Source organism: Perissodus microlepis, chromosome 12, assembly GCF_051167445.1.
Source record: "Perissodus microlepis isolate ML-2025 ecotype Zambia chromosome 12, ASM5116744v1, whole genome shotgun sequence".
Classification (NCBI taxonomy): domain Eukaryota; kingdom Metazoa; phylum Chordata; class Actinopteri; order Cichliformes; family Cichlidae; genus Perissodus; species Perissodus microlepis.
This window is the reverse complement of record NC_140472.1, coordinates 21,750,816-21,778,468: the sequence shown is the minus strand read 5'-3', so window position 1 is coordinate 21,778,468 and position 27,653 is coordinate 21,750,816. Positions and strand designations below refer to the sequence as shown.

Genomic DNA, 27,653 nt, shown 5'->3' with positions numbered 1-27,653 from the left:
AGGATAGCACACCATGTCATAAATAAGGCTCAAATCATCTCAAGCTGGTTCAATTCAGTTTCATTTATACAAGATCCAGTCACAACAGCAGTTGCCTCAAAGAACCTTATATATATATATATATATATATATATATATATATATATATATATATATAAGACAGAGACACTACAACAATACAAAGAAAACTCCAACAATCAAACAGCCTCTGTAGCGCAAGCACTTAGCGACAGTGGGAATCGCTTTTAATAAGAAGAAACCCGCAAAATTGGAGGCAAGAGGAGGTTCAACACTGTAGTAGCAATTTCTAGAAAAGAAAGTATCGAGTAAGTATATATGGGTTTCGCTTCCATCATAAGGTAAATTAAACTCTTATTAAATGTGTTGTTTACAATCACTTTGGCTTTTAACAACAGCCACCAACTATAAACACTAACACTTTTATTTTCTAAACCTAAATATGTATAAATGATTGTGTTTTATCATGATGACCTGTCAGGTGGTGTTAGTCTGTGAGTCTGTGATTTTCAACATTCACTCAAAAAAAACGCCGGCACATTTTCATTCGAAATGACCCACCAAACTCAAAAAGATGCTCCTTCTCCTCATTAAACGTGGGAGAAAAATGTACTCCGTAGCACAGTTTACTGCTTTTGAGACAGTAAACCAGAATGAGAGACAAAGAGGAAAGAATCTGCGTGATCTTCTTAAATGTTTCTTTATTCAAATGTAATGGCCCACAAACAGACCATAAACGACGCGCTCCTGTCATTCTTTTTAGATGCCACTGAGGCGATAGGGGATGAGGAGATGGGTGGGAATGGAGCAAGGGGAGAAAAGGAGAAAGAAGTAGGAGGCAAAAAAAAAGGAAAGTTGCACAAATCTACTGAGAATACAATACGACGGAGTAAAGGAGTGAGGGGGACAAAGTAAGAAAGGGAACAGGAAAGAGTGAGCTAACTATCAAGAGCTTTTGATCCCATCCATAAAACGTTCCTTTTAAGAATGCCCATGAAATTAGCTTGGTGAAAGAAAGCAATCTCAATCGACTGAACCCGCTCTAAGAAACTTTCAAACAGCCACCACATCTCCAGCTCTTAAGAGTCTCCGCGGACATAAAATAGCTCCTCGCCTTTTTCTCCAGGCGCCTTCTTTTTTGTATTCTTTCTCAGTTTCCCTTTCACCTTACCTGCCAACTCAACATTGGCACAATCACAGAAAGAGAAATCTCTAAGTGTACAATAGAAAAAATGGGGTCAGTTGACACTTTCCAGTTTGTGTTCGACTAAAGCCAGGATGCTACTTGTCAGCTTAAGGATACATAGAAATCAATGGGGGAATTCTGAAATGCTAAAGCCAATCAACATCTAAAACTAAAACACCGTAATCAATCATGCTGTGGTGACACATTCACACAGTAGACAGTGATGACCGTTTCCGCTTTGTCAGCAAAAGTGTATGTCCATATTGAAAAAGCAGTGCCGGTGCATTTTAACTTTTTAAAATTTACTGTATCCGCATGTTTGATTCGGCCACAATTTCGCCCCGGGTGCTCTTCCTGACCCAATCCCCCTGTTTTATCCCTGCTTGGGGCAGCACTCGGAGTACACTGGCTCATGGCCTACCCTGTGGCTGGGTCGGCTAGAGCTGCCAGGCAGGAGGAAAAGAGGAAGACCTCAGAGGTTTATGGATGTAGTGAAGGAGGACACACAGAGGGGTGGCGTAACAGAAGAGGATGCTAGGGATAGGGTGAGATGGAGGCAGATGATCTGCTGTGGCAAACCCTAAAGCGAGCATCCAAAAGAAGAAGAAGAAGAAGAAGAAGAAGAAGAAGAGTCTCACTGTATCCACAGCACGGCCTTGTTTCGAAGCTCTTGTGAGACAATCAGAGACACTGTTTGAACTAAGCTGTTACTGAATCTGTTTACATGATGGGGAAAACAGTCACCAGAGTTTTTAAATGGTGCGTGCTGGATTTGAATGCTGATTCCATATGTGTTCTAGTTACCACTGTAAATAAAGTTATGGCGCTTTACTGTAGATAGATAGAGGCTTCAAAGTAACTGTCTCGATTCATTCCAAGTTGGCTGCTGGGTTGTGAGACTTTCTTTCATAGCTCTTGTGATAAGGATCCAGAATACCAACTATATGACACATGTCTAAATCTGTTTTAGTACACAGAATCAAAAATCACACAGATTGCAATACAAAAAAGGCAACTGGACCATAGCCACTTAATGAATAAACATATCATATATGCAGACAGATTTTTATTTCATTAGTTACACATCAAATTCACATTTTTATTGCACTCTTTTACCGAGGTCTCAGTTTTCCCATTATTCTTACCAATTTATTCTGGCAATCTTTCGTCACACCAAAGCTTAAATCAGCTGAAAAAGGTCACTGGACTAAAATGTGCTTGATTAAGGGTCTTGTTTTTAAAAAAAATATTATTACAGCATATTAAATTTGCTTAACTTTGCTCGTTTTTCCAGCTACAACGGTAGGAAAGTAACAAGATGAGTATCTTTAATCTAATTGGACTCAAAATTTATGCAATCAATCACCTGAAAGGACACCCTGTACTTGTCAGTGAGAAGTGAGGCATACGCACGTGAAATTCAAGTAGCTCTTCTCTTTCTGACCTTAGTAGAAGGTCAGAAAAGTAGAATACAAGTGGTATAATGTGAAATGTCAGCCTGAAGTTGTAGATCTGTTGAGTACGGGGCCAGGAGTTGTCCCTGGGACAGAGTGTCAGAGGCAGGGAAACCAGGGCAGGACAATCCCACATGAGTTTCCTGAGCTCGGAGAGGAGAGCTTCTGAAAGCTAACTTCTGCGCTTTCGGGGGGTCAGCGATCAAAAGCAGGATGGAAGAAAGAAAGGACGAAAACCAAGTGAGGAAAAGCAAGAGGACGTTCCAGAAAATAGGGAGCGTGAGGTAGAGAGAGAGAAATGGAGAGAGTGAGATGGTCGACCCCGCGAAAGTGGTAGAGGCAGTAGAAATAGCTGCCCCACTTGTAGACACACTTTCTGTTGCTAGCAGACTGTCCTTGATGCACTGGGGTAGCTAACCTATATAGGCTTGCTCCATGCTGTAGCAAAAAAACTCTGTTACTCTTCCCCTCGCCTTTATGCACACATGGTGGGGTGGGGGGTGGAGCATGGCATAAAATCAGGCCACACATGCTGAAATCTACTGCTGAGTTAAGTCACCTGCATTGCTAGCCTAGCTTGCTAGCGGGCAACCAGCTGCTCCTCTAATTAAGGGACCATCTTCTCGAGGGGCTTGAACATATGGAAGGCTGTATAGCCAGGTAATATTCTTATAATAGACACCAAAGCCATACTCTGGAGTACTGGCCAGACTTCTTAAAGCTGGATGGACTCTATTAAGATGAAGAGATCGTTATATGATCCACGCCTATATTCCTTCCTTTACAGCGTGGTAAAAGAGTTTTTTGGAAAACTGCATACCTCCAAAGTACCTTCGATACTTCAATGAGCACGTTCAACGCCCATAAGACCTTTGTCCTACTGCTGTTAAACAGACCAATACAGCATGCTAACATCACTGTTTTCCACCTGCGGAGCAGATGAGACAATTAGTGGCACTTCTTGAATTAAAATGATTACCCACCAATTAATCAAACCACTTCACCTCAGAGAGTGGATATAACTGAGTGAATCTTTAGAGCTTGAATCTCTCTTTATATGCACTACATCGCAGGAACAAAAGCCGAACATATTTTTCACTACCTGGTGGTCCTGGTGAGGCAAATCAAAGTGATTGTCTGAAATTAGTTTTAATGAAAAGAATTAAAAGCAATCAGAAAGTCAGGGAGGAAAAAAATATTAGAACTTAGGGTATCAAACAACAGTAGCTGCTCAATATGCAGTCCCTTCGTCAGGACAAACAATGAGTAATAATTCAACTAAAGTCATGTCCCGTTAATGGCATGGCCATACTGATACTGACAACACATAAAACACACAAACAGCAGCATTAATGAGTGAATTATACTGTATGAGGCATAACGCAACCTATTTTACTGAAGTTACTCTGACACTTTCAACAGCATTTTATTGACACCGCTGTCCAAGGCCAGGACTAATGGCTACTTCGCAAAACAACCATACACACATACACACTTGCATAGGCAGACACATGGGCATGCATACAAATTTGCACACCAATACAACTGCAAACAGAGCGCCACACCTTTATTTACTTTAGCCTTGAGCACCAAAAAACTGCACATAGCTACTTCAGACTACGTTTTGAGAAGTCCATTAGCCAGTAATTGCAAATGAAGCCAACAAACAGTGTCAGTGTGTGTAAAAAAAAAAATTGAAGTGAAGTAACCAACAGATGTATACAACAAACAGCTGATAGGGAGAATGATTGCAGGTATGGTAAAATTATAGGCTTCAGGATTGTATCATCATACATATGTAGCAGTAAAGTAGCATTTTTCTGAGGCACAGCAAGGTCCCTGCCTTGCCTGCACCTGTTTTGGTGACTCACTGTGCATCACAGAGAAACAAAGTAGGGGGAGTGTCACTAGCAATCCTGCACTACACTGCAATTTTGGTGTCAAGATTCACAGAATTTTTCTTCTCTCAAGCCTGCCCGTGTGGACCTGGTCAGAAGTGCACTGCAGCTACTGTAGATCTGTGCTATTTTCGATAGCTAATGTGTGTGACAGACCTTTCAAAACCCTGTGTGAAAAAAGGCATATTTGTCTTGTCTGTTTCACATTTACTTTCCATTCTCCCGACAACAGAAACATCTACTAGCACTACATGTTCATAGCCCAAAACAGCTCGATTTCCAGTCAGGTAAAGTAAATATCAAGGTTCTCACCAGTTATTTTGATTAAAGGCGTATCCAATTACCTGATTACTTTACTCAGCTGGCATAAAAAGTAGGCATGTGTGTTCAATCTCTAATTTGAGTAATGACATTGTTAAAGCACAGATGCACAAATTATGAATGCTTTGTGGAGGTTTTTGGACTACACTGTATCAACACAATAATCTGACCAGGTAGCCCGGTCTGAACTGTGCGGGGTGTTGATTTGGGTTAGGCAGGAAAATGGGGATCAGGCAAGACAATGAACCATTTTATGTCATAGAAAAGTGAAGTTGTATACCAAAGACATAAAAAAAATTTAAAAACGCAGCTCTGTGGCTTCTTTGAAGTTCTAGTATACGGTTCACCAGCTATTGTAACTAGCACGTTTAGCTGTGTGATAAACACATAAAGCCTTGGTTGCCACTATCTGTTTAAAGTCTTATCCCAAATCACCAGCTAGTGCCTCCTTCCTGATCACATTATAAGTGTCAAGAAAGAGGGAAAGCAGGACTGAGTGAGGAGCAGTATCTCTATCAACAGATTCAAGATTTTGTGATTCTATAATCACAAAATCTGACACTGCGACCACTGTAACGGGCAAAAAATATATCGTCCAAGCCGGGCACAAACAGGCTCTTGATCTGCCGATGCCAAGATGTTACAAAGTCGAAATAAATTTCATAAATCTGACTACTTTAATATAGTAATATTCTACAGAGGCTTCAAGAGTACAGGGTAAACATGACAGGCTTTTGATGCAAAGCTTCTTAGGTTGATATTAGGTAGTGATGCAAAACCATATCTGTTGATTTAACTGTGTTTGTTGACTTTATAGCTACAGCAAGTGACTCAAGAGTCTGCACTCCACTGTGTGTTATTTATTATTTTTAGCCTTGATTTAACAAAGTAGATTTTTCAATTAACATTCCACTCTCTGAGGTCTCTGCTTCAGGCTCTCATCTCTATGACTGCCATGTGTAGTAAGTGACAATAAAACTTAATAAAAATCAACTGTTTTAAAACTGATAGCTCTGCATGATATTTTTTTCTGTTGCTGAATATGTGGAGATGAAGGGACACTGCTGCTCATGCAAAACTGTTGTTTCTGTTACAATGTCCAAATAATGTATTTGATTTGCTCTCAAACACTATCCTGTGCCAGTGTGTGTTGGGAAGTCAGTGCGTTGGTGGGAATACTGTGCACCTACTCACTCACACAAATGCAAAGCTTTCTCTCTTTAACAGTGTTTCTTGCCAACTTTATACACAGCAGGATTAAAGATATAAAGGAACCTTGAGAGCAGCAAAGAAGACGAGGGAAAAAAGTGTTTTAAAAGAAAGAAAAGAGTGACAAAGAAACAGACCCCAAAACTCTGCTCCTGTTTCCACAGGCAGCCATTTTTAGACAGTCATCCATTAAGTCTGCTATGTTCCCATACTGTCAGCCCCTAGTGAAGCCAAAGAGGCCATGTCAGCTGAAGGCGTTAGGCAGCAGGCAGGTAGGATGCATCACAGCACTCTGAGCACTGTGGGAATTGGAGGAAGAAGGGGCGGAGCAGGTAGTGGACTATAATATGACTGTCACTGCAGGAAAATATCTTCAGAAAAAAGTAAGATGGATTATAGATTTAGTTCAACATGAAAAGATGGTTTTTAAGAGATGGAAAAGAAAAGGAGGGGCAGAGAGACGGCTGCTGTGACGCAGCATAAAATGCAATGATATACATATGAGGATAGAAAAATAGGGAAGGAACGAGTTTGCACTGGAAAGTTAAAAACTGAGCCTAATTTTGTGACTCAGGTGTCTTAAAAGATAGTGTACAAAGCCCTGTTTGTGTGTCTGAGCCTCACAAAGCTAAAGTGTGCCTACTGTCTGTGAGTGACTCACCTCTGGCCCCATGTGTTCAGTCTGTGTTGTGCGGTCAGTCATTTGGCAGTCTTTCATCTTCAGGGCAGCTTTGGCACTCTCCTGCACAGAAAACAAACACACACCCATCAGCCATGTCCAAAATTTCACAAAAAAAAATAAGCGAGAGAAACATCAAATATATATAAATGAGAACAAGTACTCTCCCAGCAGACTTACGCCATTTCCTCCACTCGCAACGCTTGCATGCTTAGTTAACTATCAAAAGAAAAAGAAAAACTGCATCTCTGAACAGCCTTAACCATTTCTTTCCTTTGGCTGCATTTTCTGGAAATCAAAGAGGTCGTAAAAATGGGCTGAATTGCAGGAAAACTTTTCTCCAGCCAAATATTGGAGCATGGACCTTCCACAAAGTGTACCCTCAGAGAAGAATTCATAAAAATTGACAGGTAGCACTGTCCAGCTCACTAAAAAGGTCCTTCTACTGGATAATTAATAGGTTTCCTCTGGCAGATTTACAATCAAAGGATAGAGAGAAAAGCTTTGGCTCTTTTTCTTTAAATGCAGAACTTTTACCTTGACCGGGAGGCTGTCGGCAACTCCAGTGTTAATCCCTGTATGATTATTTTGAAAAAAGCAGGATGCGAGTCCTCTGAATGAAAAGAGCTGAGCACTACTTCCACCGGGAGCACTTTATGACGATGTCACTAATCATTCTGACATCTCTGCCCTACGCTGCTCATGGGTTACAGAAGAGAACGGTTTGAAAGGTGCAGTGGCTATGAAATATTGAGAAATTCATTAACCTTGATTAAAATTCATCAACCAAATTAGGACTAGGCGTAAGGACGGGTTTATGGTAAGTACTCTAGAATAAAATGAATTTATGTTATAGTTCTTAACTCAAATATATACTGTCTACTTCAGAGTGAGCACAAGTAAGCTGACAGATTGAGTTAAAAATCAGTTTTCATTAATCATGCCTTCGAATGCATAAAAAGCAAAGGAAGGCTTTCTGCAGCTAAATGCTGCAGTTGGAACACGGTCCTTCAACAAAATGCACCAGCAGAGAGAGAAGAAAACTCATAAAAAGTGACAGCTAGCGATGGCCAGCCAGCTAGCAGGTCCTTCTAGGAGATAATTAATAGGTTTTCACTGGCAGATTTACAGACGGAGGCAGAGCGAGGAGAGCTTTGGCTATGAGCTGCCCTTTCCTTCAAATGCTGCACTTTAACTTAGCTGCAGCAGGAAAGGTTTCCCTTTTAGACTCTCTTACACAAAGACAGGTACAGATCCTCTGTAATGTTCACGCACACAAACTGCACAACTTCATAAATGTGAAGCAATGCCAATGCCCAAGGGCGTATGGGGCAGATAAAACAGGGCTAGGCTGTGGATGCAGTGCGGATGAGGCCTAGAGTTAGATTATTATTATGCAAACAAACACGCAGACTTGTTCTCGTGACATCACACAAGCTGTATATGTTTGGAAATCGTATCCAGCTGGTTGCGGGAGCCAAAACATCTCTGTCAGTGAGAAGTGCCAAGCAGATGAATACACACTGTCAGTGGTGATCAGCATCTGTGTGTGTTCAAGCATGCAAAAGCAACTGCATACCCTAAACTCTGAGTGATAGAACCATGTGTGATCTAGGAGAATAAAATGAGAATGAAAGAGAAGAATTTTGATAATCCCAGCAGGAAAATGTCCCCATGTAGAAGCAAAGGAAAGAGAGAGAGGGACAAAGAGAAAAAAACAAGCAGAAAAGAACCATAATTATAGATTCAGGTGTAAAGTAAATACAAGAGGAATGTGATTAAATTAGATAAAGACTTGGACTGTTTTATGAATAGGTCAGGTGATATTCTATTTTTCCGTTAGTATGATAAGTAAAACTCAAGTAAAACTTTACCCAAGTTGAGACCTCAAACTTTTGCACAGTTCTAAGTCACAGCGGGAGTGTTTCAGTAGCAGATCGTGAAGTTAGCATAGGATAATTTCTTTGCCGGGTCTTAAAATTAGGTAAGTACAACCTCAGATGAATAAAAGCACGTGGAATATTACACTGTGTGATTATTTATTCAGAAAATTAAGCAAAGTCCTGTGAAAAACTATGTACTCCTTCAAAAGGAATTATGAGGGTAAGTAGCACCCAGGTGCTGCTAATCAAAGGCACTTGATTAACTGATCATCACCTCTATAAAAGCACCAGTTTTGCCTGTTTTCTGGTTTGGAGCATTCAGGTGCTTTAACATGATGCCAAGAAGGAAAAACATCAGCAGTGATCTTGGAGGAGGCAATTGTTACTGTCCATCAATCTAGGAAGAGTTATAAGGTCATTTCCAAACAATTTAAAGTCCATCATTCTACAGTTAGAAAGATTATTCACAAGTGGAAAACATTCAAGTCAGCTGTCAATCTTCCCAAGTGGTCATCTCGGTGCATCCACCCCCAAGGTCAGACCTGCTCTGCTAAAAAAATAAAATAAAATAAACACCCAAGAGTTACATCTTAAGGTGGATTTATGGTATTGTGTTTGTGTCTGTTTGTGCCTATACACAGCTTTGGAGACCGTCGTCTACGTGTGGTAGCTGTTACCAGTGATCAACGTCACAAACAACTGGTTTGTGGACTGCTCTTGCTTTAGACAAAGAGCTGAAAAGTCCACTGCAGCCACTGACTTTGCCATGCTGTTTATTTTAATATTTGATGTTTTTCACTCTACTTCTGTTTGTGGTGAAGTCTTCTTCTACTCCATTTCCTGCTCCACCCTACTTTTAAACTAGTCAGCACAATTTGAGAAAGACTGGACGTATGACTTGTGTGGAAGGATTGTTCTGCAAAGTTGCATCTGAACGACTCAGAAGATATCTGGAACAACGGCCCTTTTGACAGTGGAGATGTTTAACCATAAATCACAGCACTACATATGGCCAAAACAGAAGAGGATATCAACGCCATGATACATCGGCAATATCAACCTGTGGAACAACTAACACACAGAATGAAAAAACAGACCCCCTTTTGCTACATCACGAACAATTAAACCTACAAACAATCTAGAGTACAAGATTTACCAAAAGGTTTTTTTTATTTATCTACTTCTTCCTTCATTTCCACTCAAATACTGAGCATGAGTATGTTAAATATTTAATCATAACACATCTTAGCTGTAGGGGAACAGACTCATTTTGGTAATATAAATGTTTTTGTAAGCAGCAAACATTTGACCAAACAGTTAAACTCTAATTTATTGAGGTCAGTTGTCCCATTATCATGACTGAGGGGGGGATATGAAGGAGGATGTAGATCCCAGTGCAAAGGCATTCAATAATAGGGTAGGTCCAAAAATAATGTGTGGGAGAGGGAGTGTGAAACACTCATGCACAGAAGAGAGACCTGTGAATAAATGTGTTTTATTTAGAAGCTGCAATGTGAAAAGGCTTAAAAAGGTGTTTTAATGTGTGAGTGCTAAGTCTGTTACACTGCCCATCAACACAAATTTCAGAGAGGAACATTGATGTTACACGTAGCCTACTGCCTGTCTGCCTGCCTGCCAGCCAGGCTGCCTGAAAATTGCTCAATTTTGACATTAATTCGACATTAGATGCGCACAGCACTGAAAACAGCACAGTGAGAAAGAGAAGAGAGGGGGATAGGTGCTGCTGATAGAACGCCAGAAAGCGAAAGGACGGGAGTGAAAGAGAAAGAGTTGGGGGGGGGGAAAAATAGACGCATGTTCCAGAGAATGATCAAACAAACAGATGCCACATGAGACTCAAGTCTGGGTTAGACTGGCATCTCTTACAATACCGCTACAACATTGGCACATTATTCTACTAAAGCCTGGCACAATGTCTGCATTGCATTACATCGACAGAATAGGTGACAAATTGCAGACATTTTAATGGCATTTCTGCAGATGATCCAACAATCACGCTCCAGAGGACGAGAAGGAAAAAAAAAAGGAAAACACTGTCAAGATGATACATTTTGCATTTACATCTCTATATTTCAAATAAATGGTGAGCACATTTAAAATGGAAAAGTCGTCGCTTCGCATCTTATACCTCTCGTTTGGCGGGAGTCCCAATAATTTTTTGTCATTACATTAAGCTGGCGTGAACGAGCAGTTTACATTAACGAAGACAGGCTTTCTGCTGTTGATGCTGTGACTTCAAGCCAACTATAAAACCATTCTCACATAATGTACTCTCTCTTTTATGGTCAATCTTTTCTAGAAGATCTTAAGAAGATGATAAACTGACAAAGCGATTTTAACAAAAGTTACACTTTCTAGTCCTTTGAAATCCATATGCGTTTTTTTTTTTAGTTATCATTTCTTTTAAAAGTTTGAACCCTTAAAATGTGCTTCAAAGAAAATTTGTCTTTAATTTATATCCTTAAAACAAATAATTCAAACACATTCAAGCTGTTTTAATTATTCATATCAAAGTTCCAAAAGACAAAGATGAAGAAAAAGACACTGTGATAGAGATAAAACACAATATATGAGCAAACCTTCCATGTCTCAAACTTTGAGTTGCTTCTCTTATCACCTACAAAGACATTAGAGTATTTTTTGGAAGGGAAAAATAAATATTTCACCTCACTGGATTCATTTATATTTACTAAGGGCATCATCAGAAGCTGTCACTTACTGTCATTTTATTTTACTTTTTTCTTGTGCAAAAAAGAAAGGAAAAAAAAACCCATGCCACATTGCAAAAGAAGGAACTCGGGCATCATTATCATCAAAAGTCTACATAATGTTTTAAATTACTTTTAGAACTAAGATCTTACCAGTTCGCTCTGGAGTTTCATAATCAGCTCATCTTTCTCTCTCAGTTGTTGCAGCAAGGCTTCCTCTCTGCTGGAATCCTGAACACAAGAAACAACAAACCATGTTTAACATTACAGTTTTATCTAAGGGACCATAAAGCCACCAAAGCAATGCATGCAGCCAAAAGTACATTACAGGGATGCTTCTGTGTGTTTGTCTTTGTATGTGATTCTCGGAGAGTTTCTGTGTGTATCTGCAGGTCTTTCATGTGTACTTATGAGTCTGTTGAGTGTTGCGATTCTTGCTGAGCCCTGTGTTTGTGTAATAAAGTTGTCATGCGGTGCGTTCTGCACGACTGTGATCTCCTCTTCTCTCTACATCACAGCGATAAACTCGTTGTGTCCTGTGGCAGCGCCCCAGAGCACACAGCAGTTTTTATTTGACCTTGTGTTGTCAGGGGATGGTTTTTTTTTTGCAGGGAAGATGAAGAGAAGCTCCAGAAGACATAGAAAATAATTAAACTAATAAAAACAACTTTATTCTTATGGCACCTTTAAAAACAATTTACAAAATGCTTAAGGGCAAAAGAAAAGAAATTATAAGTGGTTGTGTCTTACATTAAAATCTGGGTGATATTTATGTTATAATTGTGCCGCTGTCCTCATTTAACAGTGTTAGTCTCATTTATCCAGTGCAAAAGTAAAAAAATAAATAAATAAAAACAGTTTTTGTCACGTAAAATTAGTTGACGTGAAATCTTTTTTTTTTTAAAGCAAAAATGTAAGCATGGCGCCTCCTTTTCACGCTCAGTGTTTTCAAATGCCTAGTCATCTTCAGACCCTGCCTGCAGTCAACAGAGAGCTTTGAGAGGATGGCTCATGGGGAAGTCAGAAATAAGATATCAGGCACAACAGTCTTCGCTAAAAATATTCAAGTTAAGTCTGCAACAGGCAGTTAGTTAAAATGTGGACAAAGAGCGACGCAATGTGAAGAGAGAGGGAACAAGAGAAAGGGGATAAGGAAGTGGGAGGAAACGAGCAATAAGATAGAGAGTGCAAAATGACAGGCAGATTGTCATTACCTCTTCAAGGACATAAAAGCAGAAGAGGAAAAGAGGGGCAAGATAACAGGAGGAAAATGAGGGGGAAATGTGAGAAAAGGGGGACATTGATAGAGGAGAGGACAGAGAGGCCCCGAGGCTGAGCATGATGGTCTGAAACCACAGGGAGCCATCTAGCTAAAGGACACGCAGAGTCAGAGGGACACCACAGGGAACCATATAGCTACATCGTCGTCCTTTAAATGACCTCTGTGATGCAAAAAAGACCCATCGAGCCTGACAATTTTCTTCAAGTCACTTCAAAATTCAGAGAAGTAAATATGGAACCTGTACGGTGAATCAGTACAGAACACCCCCGGGGATCGAGGGCTAGAAAAAAAAATATTTCTGTAAGTCTGAGTCTGTGTGAGAGAAGCGATTGTGAAACTGTAAAGATTCAACTTTCTCACCCTTTACGTGTAAACCATGAGGAGGTTGTAATCTGCCTGATCACTGTAGAGTACAAAGTTTTGTATTGTACATGTTGACACTTATTCATTCAGTAGCTTTGGTTGACCCTTTGAGACAATTGTGACTTAATCAAGGGGAAGCTGGATGGATGGATGGATGGATGGATTTTTGGCTGACAGACATTTTAAAAATAAATGAATGAGTGTGCTGTATCCGTGTTATCTGTAAAGTTTTTTTAAAGTATATATAATATCTGATTGTTTTGGCTTCATGGTTTATGGTTTTTTGGCAATCATTTGTGGTTCAGGGTAATATAAATGAATTTTCAACACCATATCTTTAAAAAGGGAAATAATTTAATGTTAATATAAAGTTTACTATGTAATGTTTTGTTTCGACATCCAGATAATATTCTTGCAGTAGTGCAGAAAAGAAAAAACTGGCATGTTATCTTAGCCAGTCTGTTTTTCTGATTGGCTATAACACAAAACTGAACTAACAATGGTAGAAGTGCCAGACTAAGCACAATTTGTGCTGTTGCACAGTGAATAAAGTTAAGGATATTATGATGTACGCGAGGTGTTGTATGTAGATGGGTGATGTATGTGTCAGTGGATGTACGTGAGGGCATAAAGAGGGAGAAGACTAGGCTGCTAAAACAAAATTAAAGAAAATATAAAAGGAAAATAATAGTAAAAGGGAAAAAAAACTAAAACTATTGAAATGTGATAAATCTTTAAACAAAAGGATCGTACCAAATGCTGTTAATCTTTTCAGGTAACCATTCACAGTGTTCCCTTGAGGTGTTCCCATTGAAAAGTGCCAGAAATTGTGGTGAACAAAACAAAACAAAAAGAAAAGAAAAGAAATTTCACAGCATTCTTGCTTCTTCAATTATAAAAACTTGGCCAATCATGAGAGGTTGAGTCCCACCAATTTTGGCAATTAAACAAAGTGGGGGGAAATCAGATGTTGTTTGATCTTTGCGTGATAAGCTTACAGTTACAGAGGTGGTGAGAAGGTTTCACACTGTCTGCAAAGTTTTTAAGGTGGTTTTTATTTTTTAACGGCTTCTTTATTTTGCAAGTCTAATTGATGTTGAAGTGTATGCAGGGGCCCTTACCTTGGCACACGATAATGGTCAAGGAGGACATAACTAAAAGCTTCACTAAGTGCTTCCACGGTAATAAAACCTATAAAAGAATACATTTTCCACCAGGAAATAGAAAAACAATTAACAAAAACAAAACCCAGTGGTGTTAAATCAGAATGCACTCTGTTTCCCTGCCTTTGCAGGGGAGATAACAGTATTTATAGATAATAAGGATATTATTTTCCTACTAAAGAACACACATACACACACACAAATTACTAACATGAGATTTGGATGGGACTGAAAAATCACTAACATGCTGTGACAATTACTACATTAGTCAGCCTCTAAAATTAATCTCACCCGAACAGGACTGAAGGCTGCACTAAATGAGCTGTCTGGCTACAACGGCACAGTTGGTATCCCTCATTGTCTTGTGTGTGCATTTCTACGTGGCTTATCTGCAGCTTTTAAAACTGCATGTATAAGAGTAGTTATATGAAATGCTGAGAACAGGCTAATGACTAAATCCAGGGACACTTTATTGACTTCGTCGGTTTGTTTACGACCCAGAAAACACCTTAGGAGTATAAACTGAAGAAAGACATGCGAGAGGGTATGTGAGAGAAAGATAAAACGAGTGATAAAGAAATACAGCAGCTTAATATAATCTGTTTCAAAACTCTCACAATATTGCATCTTAACCGCTGAAAAGATCGTTCTATCGAAAGATAGAACTCTGCTCGCAAAGAGGTGACCAGAGCGTTAAAGTCAAACGCTCGTGGAGAGCTCCTCTAAGAAGATCTGCCTTTTCAGTTTAGGCCATGAATGAGTATAACAACAGACATGACAGTCTGAAAAGATGGTTTGATATTCAAATGTATTTAATGTGTCTTGTCCGTACTCAAATGGCCAGCACAGTCACCAGATCTGAATTCAATATACAATCCAAGGGATGAAGTGGAACAGGAAATTTGCATCGCAGATGTGCAGCAGATAAATCTGCAGCAACTGTGCGATGCTATCGTCGTGTTGACGTCAGTGTTGAGACTAAATCCAATGCTTTATTGACCTAATGGGCTTCTTTACAGGACAAAAAACTCCTTGCGAGTATAAACAAAAGAAAGGAGTTATTGATGAGAACAGGCTTATGATTAAATCCAGGGACACTTTACTGAACCAAAATCTCTGAAGAATGTTTTCATCACATTGTTGATTATAAGCCACTAGAATGAACACATTTCTTAAGACAAAAGGGGTCCAACCCAGTACTGGCAAAATGTACCTAATAAAATGTCTGGTAAGTGTATAGTGCACTTATAAATGCAGCAATAAATGATTTAGTCTACAATAATTTGTGGACATAAGTGGATGGCTATTGGCTGAACATGTGAAATATGTTTATGCAATATTATCTTCCTGTTTCTTTATTCCCCTTTTAAACTTCTTTATAGTAAAACAAAGAAAAAAAATCTATTTTCATTTTATGTCTTGGTGTGGTGAAGGTGATGGCATAGCATAGTTCATACACAGGCCATATGTTTGGTTGATCAAATCATCCAATTTGTATCTACTACCTTTATAGTTTGGTTTGGTCATTTTTGAACAGTTATACAGTTGTCACAATTCTTCTCTGTACTTCTACTGGAAGGCAGACCTCAGCTTTACTTGAACAGAAATATTGCATTAATCCCTGAGGAATTACAGTGCAATGCAATTTTTATCCATGGCCCCATGCAGAGCCAAGCAATGCCAGGGCAGTGGGCATACAAATAAGATCTCAATGCGATGAACACATTTAAAGCTAAAATGAGAAATTTTATTCTGCTCGCCGAAAGAAGCGCCATAAAGTGCATTCAGTCACCCATCAGGTGGCATTCAAACCAATTTTTCAAGGCAGAATAGAATGGAGAACCCATGGCAGAAAAGTGGGGCATACAAATTTATTTCTAATGTGAACAGAACAGCCTCAGTGGGGCTAAATCTGATCAAAATCATTGGAGTGCATCCACTTTTGCAAAGAGATGTGATTTTGTAAAGCGTTTGAGGCTCTCTATGCATGTAATCAGCAGTCAGTTGAAGAGGGTATGGGGATGAATTTTATTCCTCTTGTTACGAGAAATGATTCAACTTTTTAAATTTTTTTTTGGGAAACATCATTGAGAAAATGTGCTGGTTGTTTGTCAATTAGTCAACATCCAATTTTCTGGAATTTCTTTAACAAATTGGAGTTTTCTTGATATTGATGATATGGGTGTAAGCAAGAACAACATGACAAAATGCCTTCTCAGTGTTATCTTTATACCAATTTATCCAGCATTTAACCCTAACCTTGCACTTTAACTATGAGTGTTGGAGAATTAAACTAGCTAAAATGTAAAATGTAATAATAATAATTGACCACACCTGGAGTCTTACAATCGCACCACAGTTAGAGGGTCTCCCGGACAATTTTACTTTTAGCAGCACTGCAGCATACACATGTTGGGAAGGGACTCAGAAACCCTAATTTATTAAACTTTGCTTTTAGTACAGACAAAAACAAAACACAAAACAATAACAGCTAATCTGATTTGACTTAAACGTTTCAGAAGCGTCCATAAATCTTAAACCCGCAGGGAGGCACTTCCCGTATTCTCGGCAGCTGTTTCAAATGCTCAGCCACCCTTTAGCTTTAAATGGATTCTTTAAATGGACTCTCAGTCAGTCAGAAGCCGACTTCTTGATGCAGGTAACGCACGGAGAAAGCCTAATGTGTCATCACAAAGAAAGACATGAACTAAATTGTGAATCTATCACTCATAAGCCGAGATGCAGTCTCTGAGATACACGAGATTTCTCATGAGAGATGGACTGAACATTCGGTTTTATCATTTTAAACCTGAAGGTTAAACGGGATGAAAAAGGAAAAATTCTTTCCTTTATACATATTACATCCATGCAAGTTTTTTAAAATAAATCTTAATTACACAAATGACTCCTTGTTTCTAACTAAAAAGTACATCTGTGGAAGTTCTGATCACGTTTTGAGAGTCTGATATGGTCACAGCTGAAAAATTACGAAATTAAGTACACTGAATGCCAGCTTAAGACTCCATGATTTATGTCCACATATCGAATGCTTTCTGTTGGTAAATCATTTGCATAAAAACTGTGTACTTAGCTACGCTGTGTGGAAACCCCCCCAGAAAAAAGCGACAAAGACATGCAGCACAATGTGGACTCCTCAACACAAATGAACGGTCTATAAAAATGATATGGCACAGTGTACCAAGACCAAATATAATTCAGGCATCTCACATATGGCTTCTTGGAGAGACCAGTACAGTTTGTCCAACCTCACTTTTCATTTCGTCACCAAAAAAACAAAAAAGATATCACAAAGACAAATGTGCAAACTGATCCAGCATAAAGTTGCTTGCCTCAAGTATTTAATATTCACCCTGTATCTGAATCTATCTTCATTTCTATCTGCTGGCTGTCTCTGTTTATCTACTTTATGTCTGCCTTGGTAACTATATTAATAGCTTATTTATGCACATTGAAAAGGGCAAGAGAAAAAGCTTATATCAACAGCCCTACAGATTAGATGAAAAATATGTAGATTTGATTTTGTTGTGAACTTTTCCGTTTAACCTCCTAAGACCCGAACTCCTCCACGGCATGCATTTTTAATTTCTCTTTGATATTTGGGCACATTGGGACCTGATGAATGTAAAAACAAAGAATTACCAGATTTTTTTTTTTACCTAATTTTTGTTTCTGAGAAAAATGAGAGCCACATATGAGGATATTCATTTAAAATTTTGATAGAACAGTAGCAGTATAATGTCATCGTAAGTGGATATCAGGCCGTTGTAGAGCAAAATTCAGTATTTTGGTCTAAATAACCCAAAATGTGATGTTCACATATGTGGACGCCAGGTCCTAGGAGGTTAAGTCAAAAACAGAGAAGAGGTGATTCAAAATGTGTGATCTGCATCACATTATCAAGTCTTATCAAGAATGGATAACAGGTTACTCTGACCTCGGTCAGCTGTCTTTTCAAATTAAATTAACTGTCAATAGCAGGTCACCATAATGTCAGTAGCTTTTAAAATAGATTTAAGTGGCTCTGGACACACCCATACACAAAGAAACCAATGGATATATCTGTAAAGTAAAGTAAAATTTTATTTATATAGCACCTTTTAAGACAAGGATCACAAAGTGCTTCACAACAAATAGCAGCATAAAAAAGTTAACTAAATCCAAGTCTGAAAAAAGACAAAAAATGTGCTTACTAGACGTCTAAAACAGCAGTCCCCAACCTTTTTTGCGCCATGGACCGGTTTATGTCCGACAATATTTTCACGGACCGGCCTTTAAGGTGTTGTGGATGAATACATCAAAATAAAACCAGTACCGGTACCAAAAAAAGACCCAGGGAATCAGAGTTAGGAAATATTTTTTTTAATAGATAAAACACTAAAAAATCCTTAAAACACTGAAACCCATAAATTTCACACGCGAGCCTCAACTCTCGCAGCCCGGCACCAAACGACTCATGGACCAGTACCGGCACATGGTTCAGGGATTGTAAATATACTCACTACACCGGATCGACTGCTTGTTAATGCTGTCTTTAACAAGCCAAACACGTGGTAGAAACTTAATGCATTTAGGCATGGGGACAAGATCAAGACAACCTGCTGATATTCAAACCAAGCTGAACCAATCAGAATAGAGAAGAAAGGTGATTTAACTTTGAATTTTGCATGGACTCGTCTAAGTAATTCAGAAACAGCTGTTCCACTGAGAATTTTTCCACACGATCATCTCTAGGGTTTACAGAAAATAGCCCAAAAAAGACCATCCAGCAAGAAGCTTTTCTCTGGGGGAAAAAGACATTTTGATGCCATACGGCAGGAAGAATGGCCAAACTGCTTCACACTAATAGGAAGGCGACTCAACTAACGACTTGTTAAAACCAAGGTATGAAAAGCATCTCTAAACGCACATCATGTTGTGTCTTGTAGCAGATGGGCTACAGCAGTAGAAGACCACACCATGTGTCCCTCCTGTCAGCTAAGAATAGAAAACTGAGGCTTTAATTTACACGGACTCACAAAAACTGCCCACAGAGGATTTGAAATATGTTGCCTGGTCTGATGAGTCTCAAGTTCTATTTCAACTTTCAGATGGTAGGCTCAGAATTTGGCAGAAAACAACATGGAAAAGGATGGATCCATCTTGCCTGTATCAACGGTTCAGGCTCGTGGTGGTGTAATGGTGTAGGGGATACTGTCTTGGCACACTTTAGGCCTCTTAGTACCAAGCAAGGACTGTTTAAATGTCCCAGTCTACCTGAGAACTGTTGCTGATCATATCCTCCCCTTTACAATCACACTGTTCCCCAGTATCGATGGCTTATTCCAGCCCCATAGCTAAGCATGTCTCAAAGCTCAGATCATCTCAAACTGGTGTCTTGAACATGACTGTGATGTCAGTCCAACAGAGTACCAGAAGGGGAGATTCACATCATGGATGAAGCAACTGTTTGATGCTATTGTGTCAATATGGACCAGAATCTCTGTGCAATGTTTCGAGCACCTTGTTGAATCAGTGCCACAAATCATTAAGTCAGTTTTGAGGACAAAAAGGGGGTCCAACGCTGTACTAGCAAGGTTTGGCTAATAAAGCATCCAGTGAGTTCATATCTGTGTAAAGTAAGAACTCCACATCCATTAAAGCTGAAAGAAAACATTTGGCTTGTAGGGAAATTTTCAAATCATTAAAATGTTTTCCTGTGAAGTCCAAAAGTTGAGTGCTGTGGTGATAGAAATAATATAATATATACAGTATCTGTACTTCCGAGGTTTAAAGCTGTCTCTAAAATATCACTTCTCGCTCTCTGACCCTATTAGCAAATCACAAATAATGAGCCATGGTTTCCTCCTATCAGCAGGTGTCGTGGAATCAGAAACACAGCTGTCTAGTTCTAAGGTAGCCCAAGGGCAGGGTGGAAACTTTCCAGGCTTTATCATAGCACACAGTAGAATGGTCTAATTTGTATTTTTTTTCTGACAGCACCCCGCACTGAGCTAAAACGTAATGAATAATTTGAGATGTAAAAAGGCGAGTAACAATTTCACTATTAACGGTTTTGATTTTAACCCGAGAACTCATATCACAGGACCACTGATGCAGAGGAGCAAAATTTGAAGAAAAAAAAAAAGTGGAATTTGATGCCTGAGCCTCACAACAATTACTAAACGCGAAGTTTCTCACGCAGTGTAACAGAGATAAACGGTTATCTGGAAAGAGAGATTCAAAAACGACACAAAGGATGAAACGGGGAGATGAGAGTGGCAGTCTGTTCTGTGCTGCAGCTTAAAGAAATGACATTTTGTGCATCTCGATATAGCTGCGTGTTGTCTGTGTCAGAAAGGTGTGTATAACGCACATAGCCGCATATCTCCGTGCTTTCCTCAAAGCATGCATCCTTTTAACCCTCTCGCAGTGATTAGGGCATCACTGTGGGGAAAAGTCGGTAATTATAAATTCACAGTCATCAGAATTATGCATTATTAATTTCTAATTACGCTGCATCTGACATGATGATAAGTGTTCCACTATAAAAAGAAGTTCACCGTGCTGCTGAAGCAAAGGTGAGTGTACACAAAACAACATTTCATCAGGTGCAAAACTTGCTGCCCTTGACATTTTTTTCTTTAATGAACACACTGGTGGAGTACACCTCTAGCGGCAACTCTAGCGTGATTTCTTTTTTCTGCTACTTTCTTCTAAGATACAGTAGAATACTTTAACTGGGACAAAATCTGGTAAAAATCATGTCATATGCATTGGGTCTAAATTAAACTAGGTCGCACTGTGACACTGCAGCCTCTCAGGTGGATACCGTAGATTATTTTTACACATGCCGAGTCGTTTTCTAGAGTGCCAGGGCAAATTCTCTTCTTCTCAGCCCTCCCTCTTGTTCTTCCTCCATCTTCACGCAGTATTTCTCAAACACCGGCTTCTTTAACTCTATCTCTCGTTCATCGCTTGGTCTCGCCTCCACCTCTTGCACTCCGGTGTTTATTTCCTCCCCTTTTCCTTATCAAGTTAATGTCATCAAACCGAATGCTTTGCTCTTGAATGGATACACTTCAGCTATAGCTCCCACACTTTTCCCAGCAGCTTTTCTCCCTCATCTCCCAAAGTAGAAGTGTATACAATGTCCTCTTCTCAACACTGAAACTTTTTCCTCATATGAAGCTTCTGCTCAGGCGATATACCCTCTCTGTATTTATGTTGTTTTCAATTCATCTAGCTCTGTGAAAAGCTCAGCCTTTACCACCTACCTCTCTCCTATATATACACTTCTCTCAGTCATCTACCTCTGTCCCATCTTCAAGTTAAACTCATTTCCTGCAATTCTTGCTTCTTTCTCCCTGATTTGTTTTTATCTCTATCGATCGTGACCCTTTCCTCCTTTAAGAAAACTCTCCTCACCTGATGACAAGCACAGAGGATCTGCTGAATGAGTGTTTCATCTCTCTCTTTGGCTCTCTCCCAATCTATACACACACGCTCATGGCCACTTCATTAAGTACACCTGTTCAACTGCTCATAAATGCAATTATCTAATCAGCCGATCACCTGCCAGCAACTTAGTGCATTTAGGGATGTAGAGATGCTGGACTTCAAACCCAGCATCAGAATGGGGAAGAAAGGTGATTTAAGGGGCTTCGAATGTGCTATAATTGTTGGTCTATTACCGATCCAATGGGATCTTCCCACACAATCTCTTGGTTTTGCAGAGAATGGTCCAAAAAAGTGTAAATATCCAGTGGGTGTTATTCCTCTTGATGAAAAACTGGGATTAACTGGAAATGTTCTGTTTTTAACTGAGGCACGATACACACTTCCAAAGTCGAGATAAAATCAAACGTAGACATTCTAACACAAATCTACAGTACTCTGATTGATCTGTACATAGTAGCACTCCAACCTTTTTCCACAGACGGGAAATTACAGCTTTTAGGATTGAAAGCCTAAGCCAGATGGTTAAAGTACATGTCACATAATCCAAATGTCCACGGTTCAATTCAATCCAGTGACATTTGTGACATGTCATACCATATCATTTCTTCTCTGCCTCCTCAACATCCACTGTCACATCAGATAAAATTACCCCCAAAAAGAAATTTCAGGTTCCCCCTGTCCAGTCAAATAATCTATTGATTATAGTCAATTGCCTGTCTCCAAGTCTGTTTTGGATAGTTTACTGAAACCATTTCCTACTTTTTTCTACCCCATTTGATCCCTTCTTTTCAATCGGTCCATGTTCCCTGTCTGTCCATCTGTACTTTTCAGCCAGAGCTGCTGTCAGCATGCTGTGTCCCATCCTACATTTTTAATTTTTCCTTATCGTCCAGCTGCCACTGATACAGCATGTAGGTCAATAAAGAGGGCATACACTCACACAAACATCCACTCTTTGTGAAACACTAACACGCTGTGACAACTATACAAACACAAAGTCTATATACAGCCCTAAGATTAAGTGGTACACACATACAGGTGCACTTAGTGATAACCAAACGCAGTATTTGTTGGCAGTGTGTCAGTATTTTGTGGGTAAATATCACTAGACTGTATTTTAAAAGACCTTTACCAGTGTGTACATTCATGTATGTAAAGGGAACTTCATTATGTTGCAGTTAAAAAAAACACACACACACATCAAAGATGAGAACCACAGAGCTGATGGCTCTACTACGCCTCCCTCCTCCAACTGGCTAACAAGACCTCTGATGTGACCCAACTAAATCCGGGGGGAAAGCTCGACAAAAGATCTCCCATGGCAAACTTAAATCCCGCTCACACACAAGCACCCACTTGAGCAATGATGCACATGCTCCCTACAGAGATTAATAAATCTCATCCAGATCGCATTGCTGGGATGGACAAGGTTGACAGAGGGCATCTGGAGCCTGTCAAGACAATCAAAACACGTTGCCCCTCTCCCATTCAATATCTGCAACTCTCCTGCTTTTAATCGTCCTTTTTCCAACTCTTTCTCTCTCTCTCCTTCACTCTGCCTTCCTTGCTGCTCTGCTCTCTTTCTTCCTATTTGATCTTTTTGTGATTCATTAGAAGCTGATGTGAAAAAAAAGTGTTAATTGTTCTGATATGGGTAAAACTGAACGAGACACATGGATCAAAGGAAGATTCAGTTTTATATTTTTGATCACACCGAGCCTGCTGTGTTCTTTTAATTAAACTAGCTGGCTAATTGAAGTGAAGGGCTGGCTATGGAAAAAGAATAACAAGTGAGCACTACAACTTTACTGTACATGTATTAAGTGAAAGCATAAGCTCTGTTTTTGTAAGATATAAAGCTGGGAGGACATTTTTATTAATATTTTTCATTGCCTCACACTTTTAATGGATCTGTAAATTTGATGCTTGTAATACAGCCGTTCTCACTGAACAAATAGCTAAATTTAGTATAAAACAGACTGCTCCGTGTTACCTTAAATGGAAGAGATTTTTCACTGCAAGGGCTGATGGGTAGAGACTGAAGGCTGCTGGCAGGACTTGTCTCTGTGCTCTGCAAAAAGACAAAAACACGGCTATAACCAGAACATCACGATGAGGTTTGCGTGCTGTACTGTGCTGAAGATAAACCAGTCAGGTGCTTAAAATGACAACATTACAACATTAAGGAATTAAATGTCTTCTTTTTCTGCTAAATATATTCACAGTTAGGCAGTATTACAAAAGCCTCGCTAAACATTCAGTATGAAAACAGAGGAAGGTATAAAAAAACGTTAGTTCTGAAGACAGGTGCTCATTTTCATCCCTGACTTTTCATATATTTTTTACAGAAAATCTGATTCATCTACATTTGAATGACATCAAAAATGTAAATGTAGGTAACATGTCTGTATCAGAACAATTTCATGTTGCCAGCTGCATTATTTTCACCTGGTTTCTTACAAAAGCTCTTTTTTTCTGATGACAGTTGTGATTTGACGCTTTTTGGCTCTGCTTCTCAGCACAGTTATCTAGTGGGCAGAGAGCAGAGGCAGCCAGAAGGGGATCCAAAATGCACACGCGCGCACACACACACACACAAACACACAGCCTGTTTTCATGTGACAAAAGGAGCATGTGCAATCACGTACAATCTGCACACAGGTGCACAGAAACACCGTCCCTTAAGAAGAGCATATGCGGGTATATAGATCACTGCTGAGGGCTCCTGATGGGTCATATGGGAAAGCAGAGAGGAAAATCATGTCTCAAGCTAGGACTGCTGCTATTGGTGTACTTTTGCATGGTAGGGACATGACAGTACACAGATGGAAGATATGACAAGAGAAGGAAATAGGAAAGGTAAAAATAAGTATCATCTAAAAAAAAACAAACATTATCTCCACTTGAATATTCGGTGAAGTCTATTCCTTCCCATATTTTGCCCTTTAGGAGATTTATATGCCAACTAACCCCACTGTTGTTAGGCGAAATGACCAGATACAGCAAGAAGTCTATAAAAATTGGATTTTTAGGCTAAAGTTTAATCATATGTGCATAGTGTTAGCCTACTTTCAGCTTTTAAATAACCTAATTTGACAGATGGTTTCTTTCACAAACATTCTGAGATGATGTTGTCCATGGCTTTCATTTTAAAAAGGGCAAATACTTAAAAAAACATACTTGGCAGGTGATTTGGTGAGTGTCTCCCTATCATGACATTTTAGATCACATTACTGAATCATATGAGGAAGTAAGAGAGCATCAAAGAGGAAACGCAACATCCTGCTCTCTAAAGATCTTTGAAAGATAGAAAGCACTTGGCTTGCATTCTTTGCTCTTCTCTTAATTAAGATAATCTTTTGACAACACACATGCTATAGAAGCGGTTACACTAATTATGGGCTCAAAATGTGGTCATAAATATTTTGTACTTGTAAAAAAGATTTGTATGTGTAAAAAAGATTTGTGTGTGCGTAAAAAAGATTTGTATGTGTAAAAAGAATTTGTGTGTGTGTAAAAAAGATTTGTATGTGTAAAAAAGATTTGTGTGTGGACTTGGCCCAAAAAAACCCTGCAAGTTACAAGTACGAATTTTGACCCTATTTTTCTTCCTTTCATCTGATTGGTCAATGTCATGTCAATCACAAATGTAACAATCCAATCAGAGAACAGATGGGTTTGGCTGTTGGAGGGGCGCTTTTTTTGAACTGCAGGTCTTTGAAGGGAATAAATGCCCTTTTACATGCCAACCCAGCGTTTTCCTTCATCACCACGAAGGAAAACAGTCTGTGGTCGTCCGAGTTTGGTGATTTTTGTGTCACAGGTCTACGTGTTTAATATAGGGACTTCCACAGCCTTTTCAACAGCGCTGCGGACCGCGGGGTGGGGGCGGGCAGTGTTTTGGAAATGACAGTCTTCATTACAAAGCTTTCTTCGTTATGAATTAGCATACATGTTTTTATTGAACATTTGAAGAACCAGCAAAAAAAACAGAAACTCTTGTAGAGGACATAAAGTCAGAGATAGAAAAGACAAGGAGCAGGTGCATCTAGTACAGGTAGAGCTGCTGCAAAAACCCACAGAGCCCAGCAGCCAGCGCAACAAATTCTGGATACTTTGCTTTTAGTTAGCATTAGCAGCACATCCTGCGTCCGATGTGGAAGGACTTTTATGCTGCGCACTGTGACTCACAGCAATGGTCCCGGGTCAGCCCTGACTTTGTGTTAAACTAATCCTAAAGTAATAATGGTATTTCTAACCACTGATATAGCACAACTTTATCCTTTCAACAGCTGCTGAAAGCTAGGGGACCTAGCTGCTATCGGATATTTATATAGAGATCCTCCAGCTTCAAACTGTATTACCCTTCAAGGACCTGCAGTTCAAAAAAGCGCCCCTCCGACAGCCAAACCCATCTGTTCTCTGATTGGATTGTTACATTTGTGATTGACATGACATTGACCAATCAGATGAAAGGAAGAAAAATAGGGTCAAAATTCGTACTTGTAACTTGCAGGGTTTTTTTTGGGCTAAGTCCACACACAAATCTTTTTTACGCACACAGAAATCTTTTTTACACATACAAATCTTTTTTACACACACACAAATTCTTTTTACACATACAAATCTTTTTTACACATACAAATCTTTTTTACACACACACAAATTCTTTTTACACATACAAATCTTTTTTACACACACACAAATTCTTTTTACACATACAAATCTTTTTTACACATACAAATCTTTTTTACGCACACACAAATCTTTTTTACACATACAAATCTTTTTTACGCACACACAAATTCTTTTTACACATACAAATCTTTTTTACAAGTACAAAATATTTATGACCACATTTTGAGCCCATAACTAATCTCCTAAACAATCACACTTAAAAAGCCAAGTTGGTCTGCCTGCAGATGCACAGCACAGCCACTACAAAACATGACATGCCCACTTCACTGTTACAAGGTTAGGTTGGGATTGCGGTTAAATTCATTTAATGATAATCTTAGGGTAAAGTTAGATTAAAGTTATGGTTACTTGTAGTCTGCAAGTCTCTCGGCACAGCTGCCAATGTTTCCTCCTAGGATGCTGACTTGGTCTGATCAACTCAGGATGAGCTACTTAGCTTGAAGCCTGACAAGATCAATTTCCTTGCGATTGTGATCTTGCGAAACTCACAAGATTCCAGCTGTCTCATTGGTTTTGAAGGAGGTTCTGAGAAACACTTGAGCCCAAATCTTTGCACAGCATAAACTTGATGCTTTATTGGTTTGGCTGACCTTTTAAAGAAGCATGCCTCCCTATCAGAGTTATAGGTGTGCTGTGGCGTCAGGCCCTCAATGTGTCATTGGTGATCAATGCCTTTTCCTATGTAGACAGACAGGCGTGTACTCAGTGACACCCCCCTAAACACACATACACACTCTCACTCTGTCTCCTAACAGATACCCATCCTCTTTAAGGTCACCCCTGTCCCACAGGCCTTAACACACAACTGTCCCCACAATTAGATGTGGCTCAGTAAAAAGGCTCTTAGATTTAGGAATTGGCTGCCGGGGAGCCATGGATTTAATGACTGGCACTACACTGAAACTAAATGTCTACAGATGATGAATGGCCTAAGAAAGGAAAGCAGGTTTTGTAGTTTGATGCGCACCTTTAATCACATCCACACATGAGTTAAATCAAGAAATGAAAACCTTCAAATACCTCACGGGGCATTCATACCACCTCGCTCTCTGACAGACATTCGTCTTTTTTTATAGAAATTGCTTTAAAATACTGTCATGCGGTAAAGCGAGGACATTGAATTACTCCGCTTTGCTGTGTTCCACACCTATCTGTACAATCCAACACAAATTTATTTGTAGAAGTTCATCAGAATTTTTGGAAACGCTGATGGGAGCACATTAGCTGGTTCTGAATGGCACTGTTCTTTCCAAAAACAGTTTTAACAGATTTGGATGGCACAATCGGAACTGTAAGAAACACCATTTTCAAT

At 39.4% G+C, this 27,653-nt stretch overlaps 1 protein-coding gene across 1 annotated transcript in view; it reads right to left on the bottom strand.

Moving 5' to 3' along the window:
- ccser1 (coiled-coil serine-rich protein 1) overlaps positions 1–27,653 on the bottom strand; it is a 131,665-nt gene that overhangs the window by 50,913 nt on the left and 53,099 nt on the right. The window contains exons 8-10 of the mRNA XM_084946730.1: positions 23,637–23,714; positions 11,531–11,608; positions 6,748–6,828 (exon numbers count right to left, since the gene is read on the bottom strand). Coding sequence (XP_084802856.1) covers positions 6,748–6,828; positions 11,531–11,608; positions 23,637–23,714 — 237 coding nt within the window. The remainder of the gene's footprint in view (positions 1–6,747; positions 6,829–11,530; positions 11,609–23,636; positions 23,715–27,653) is intronic.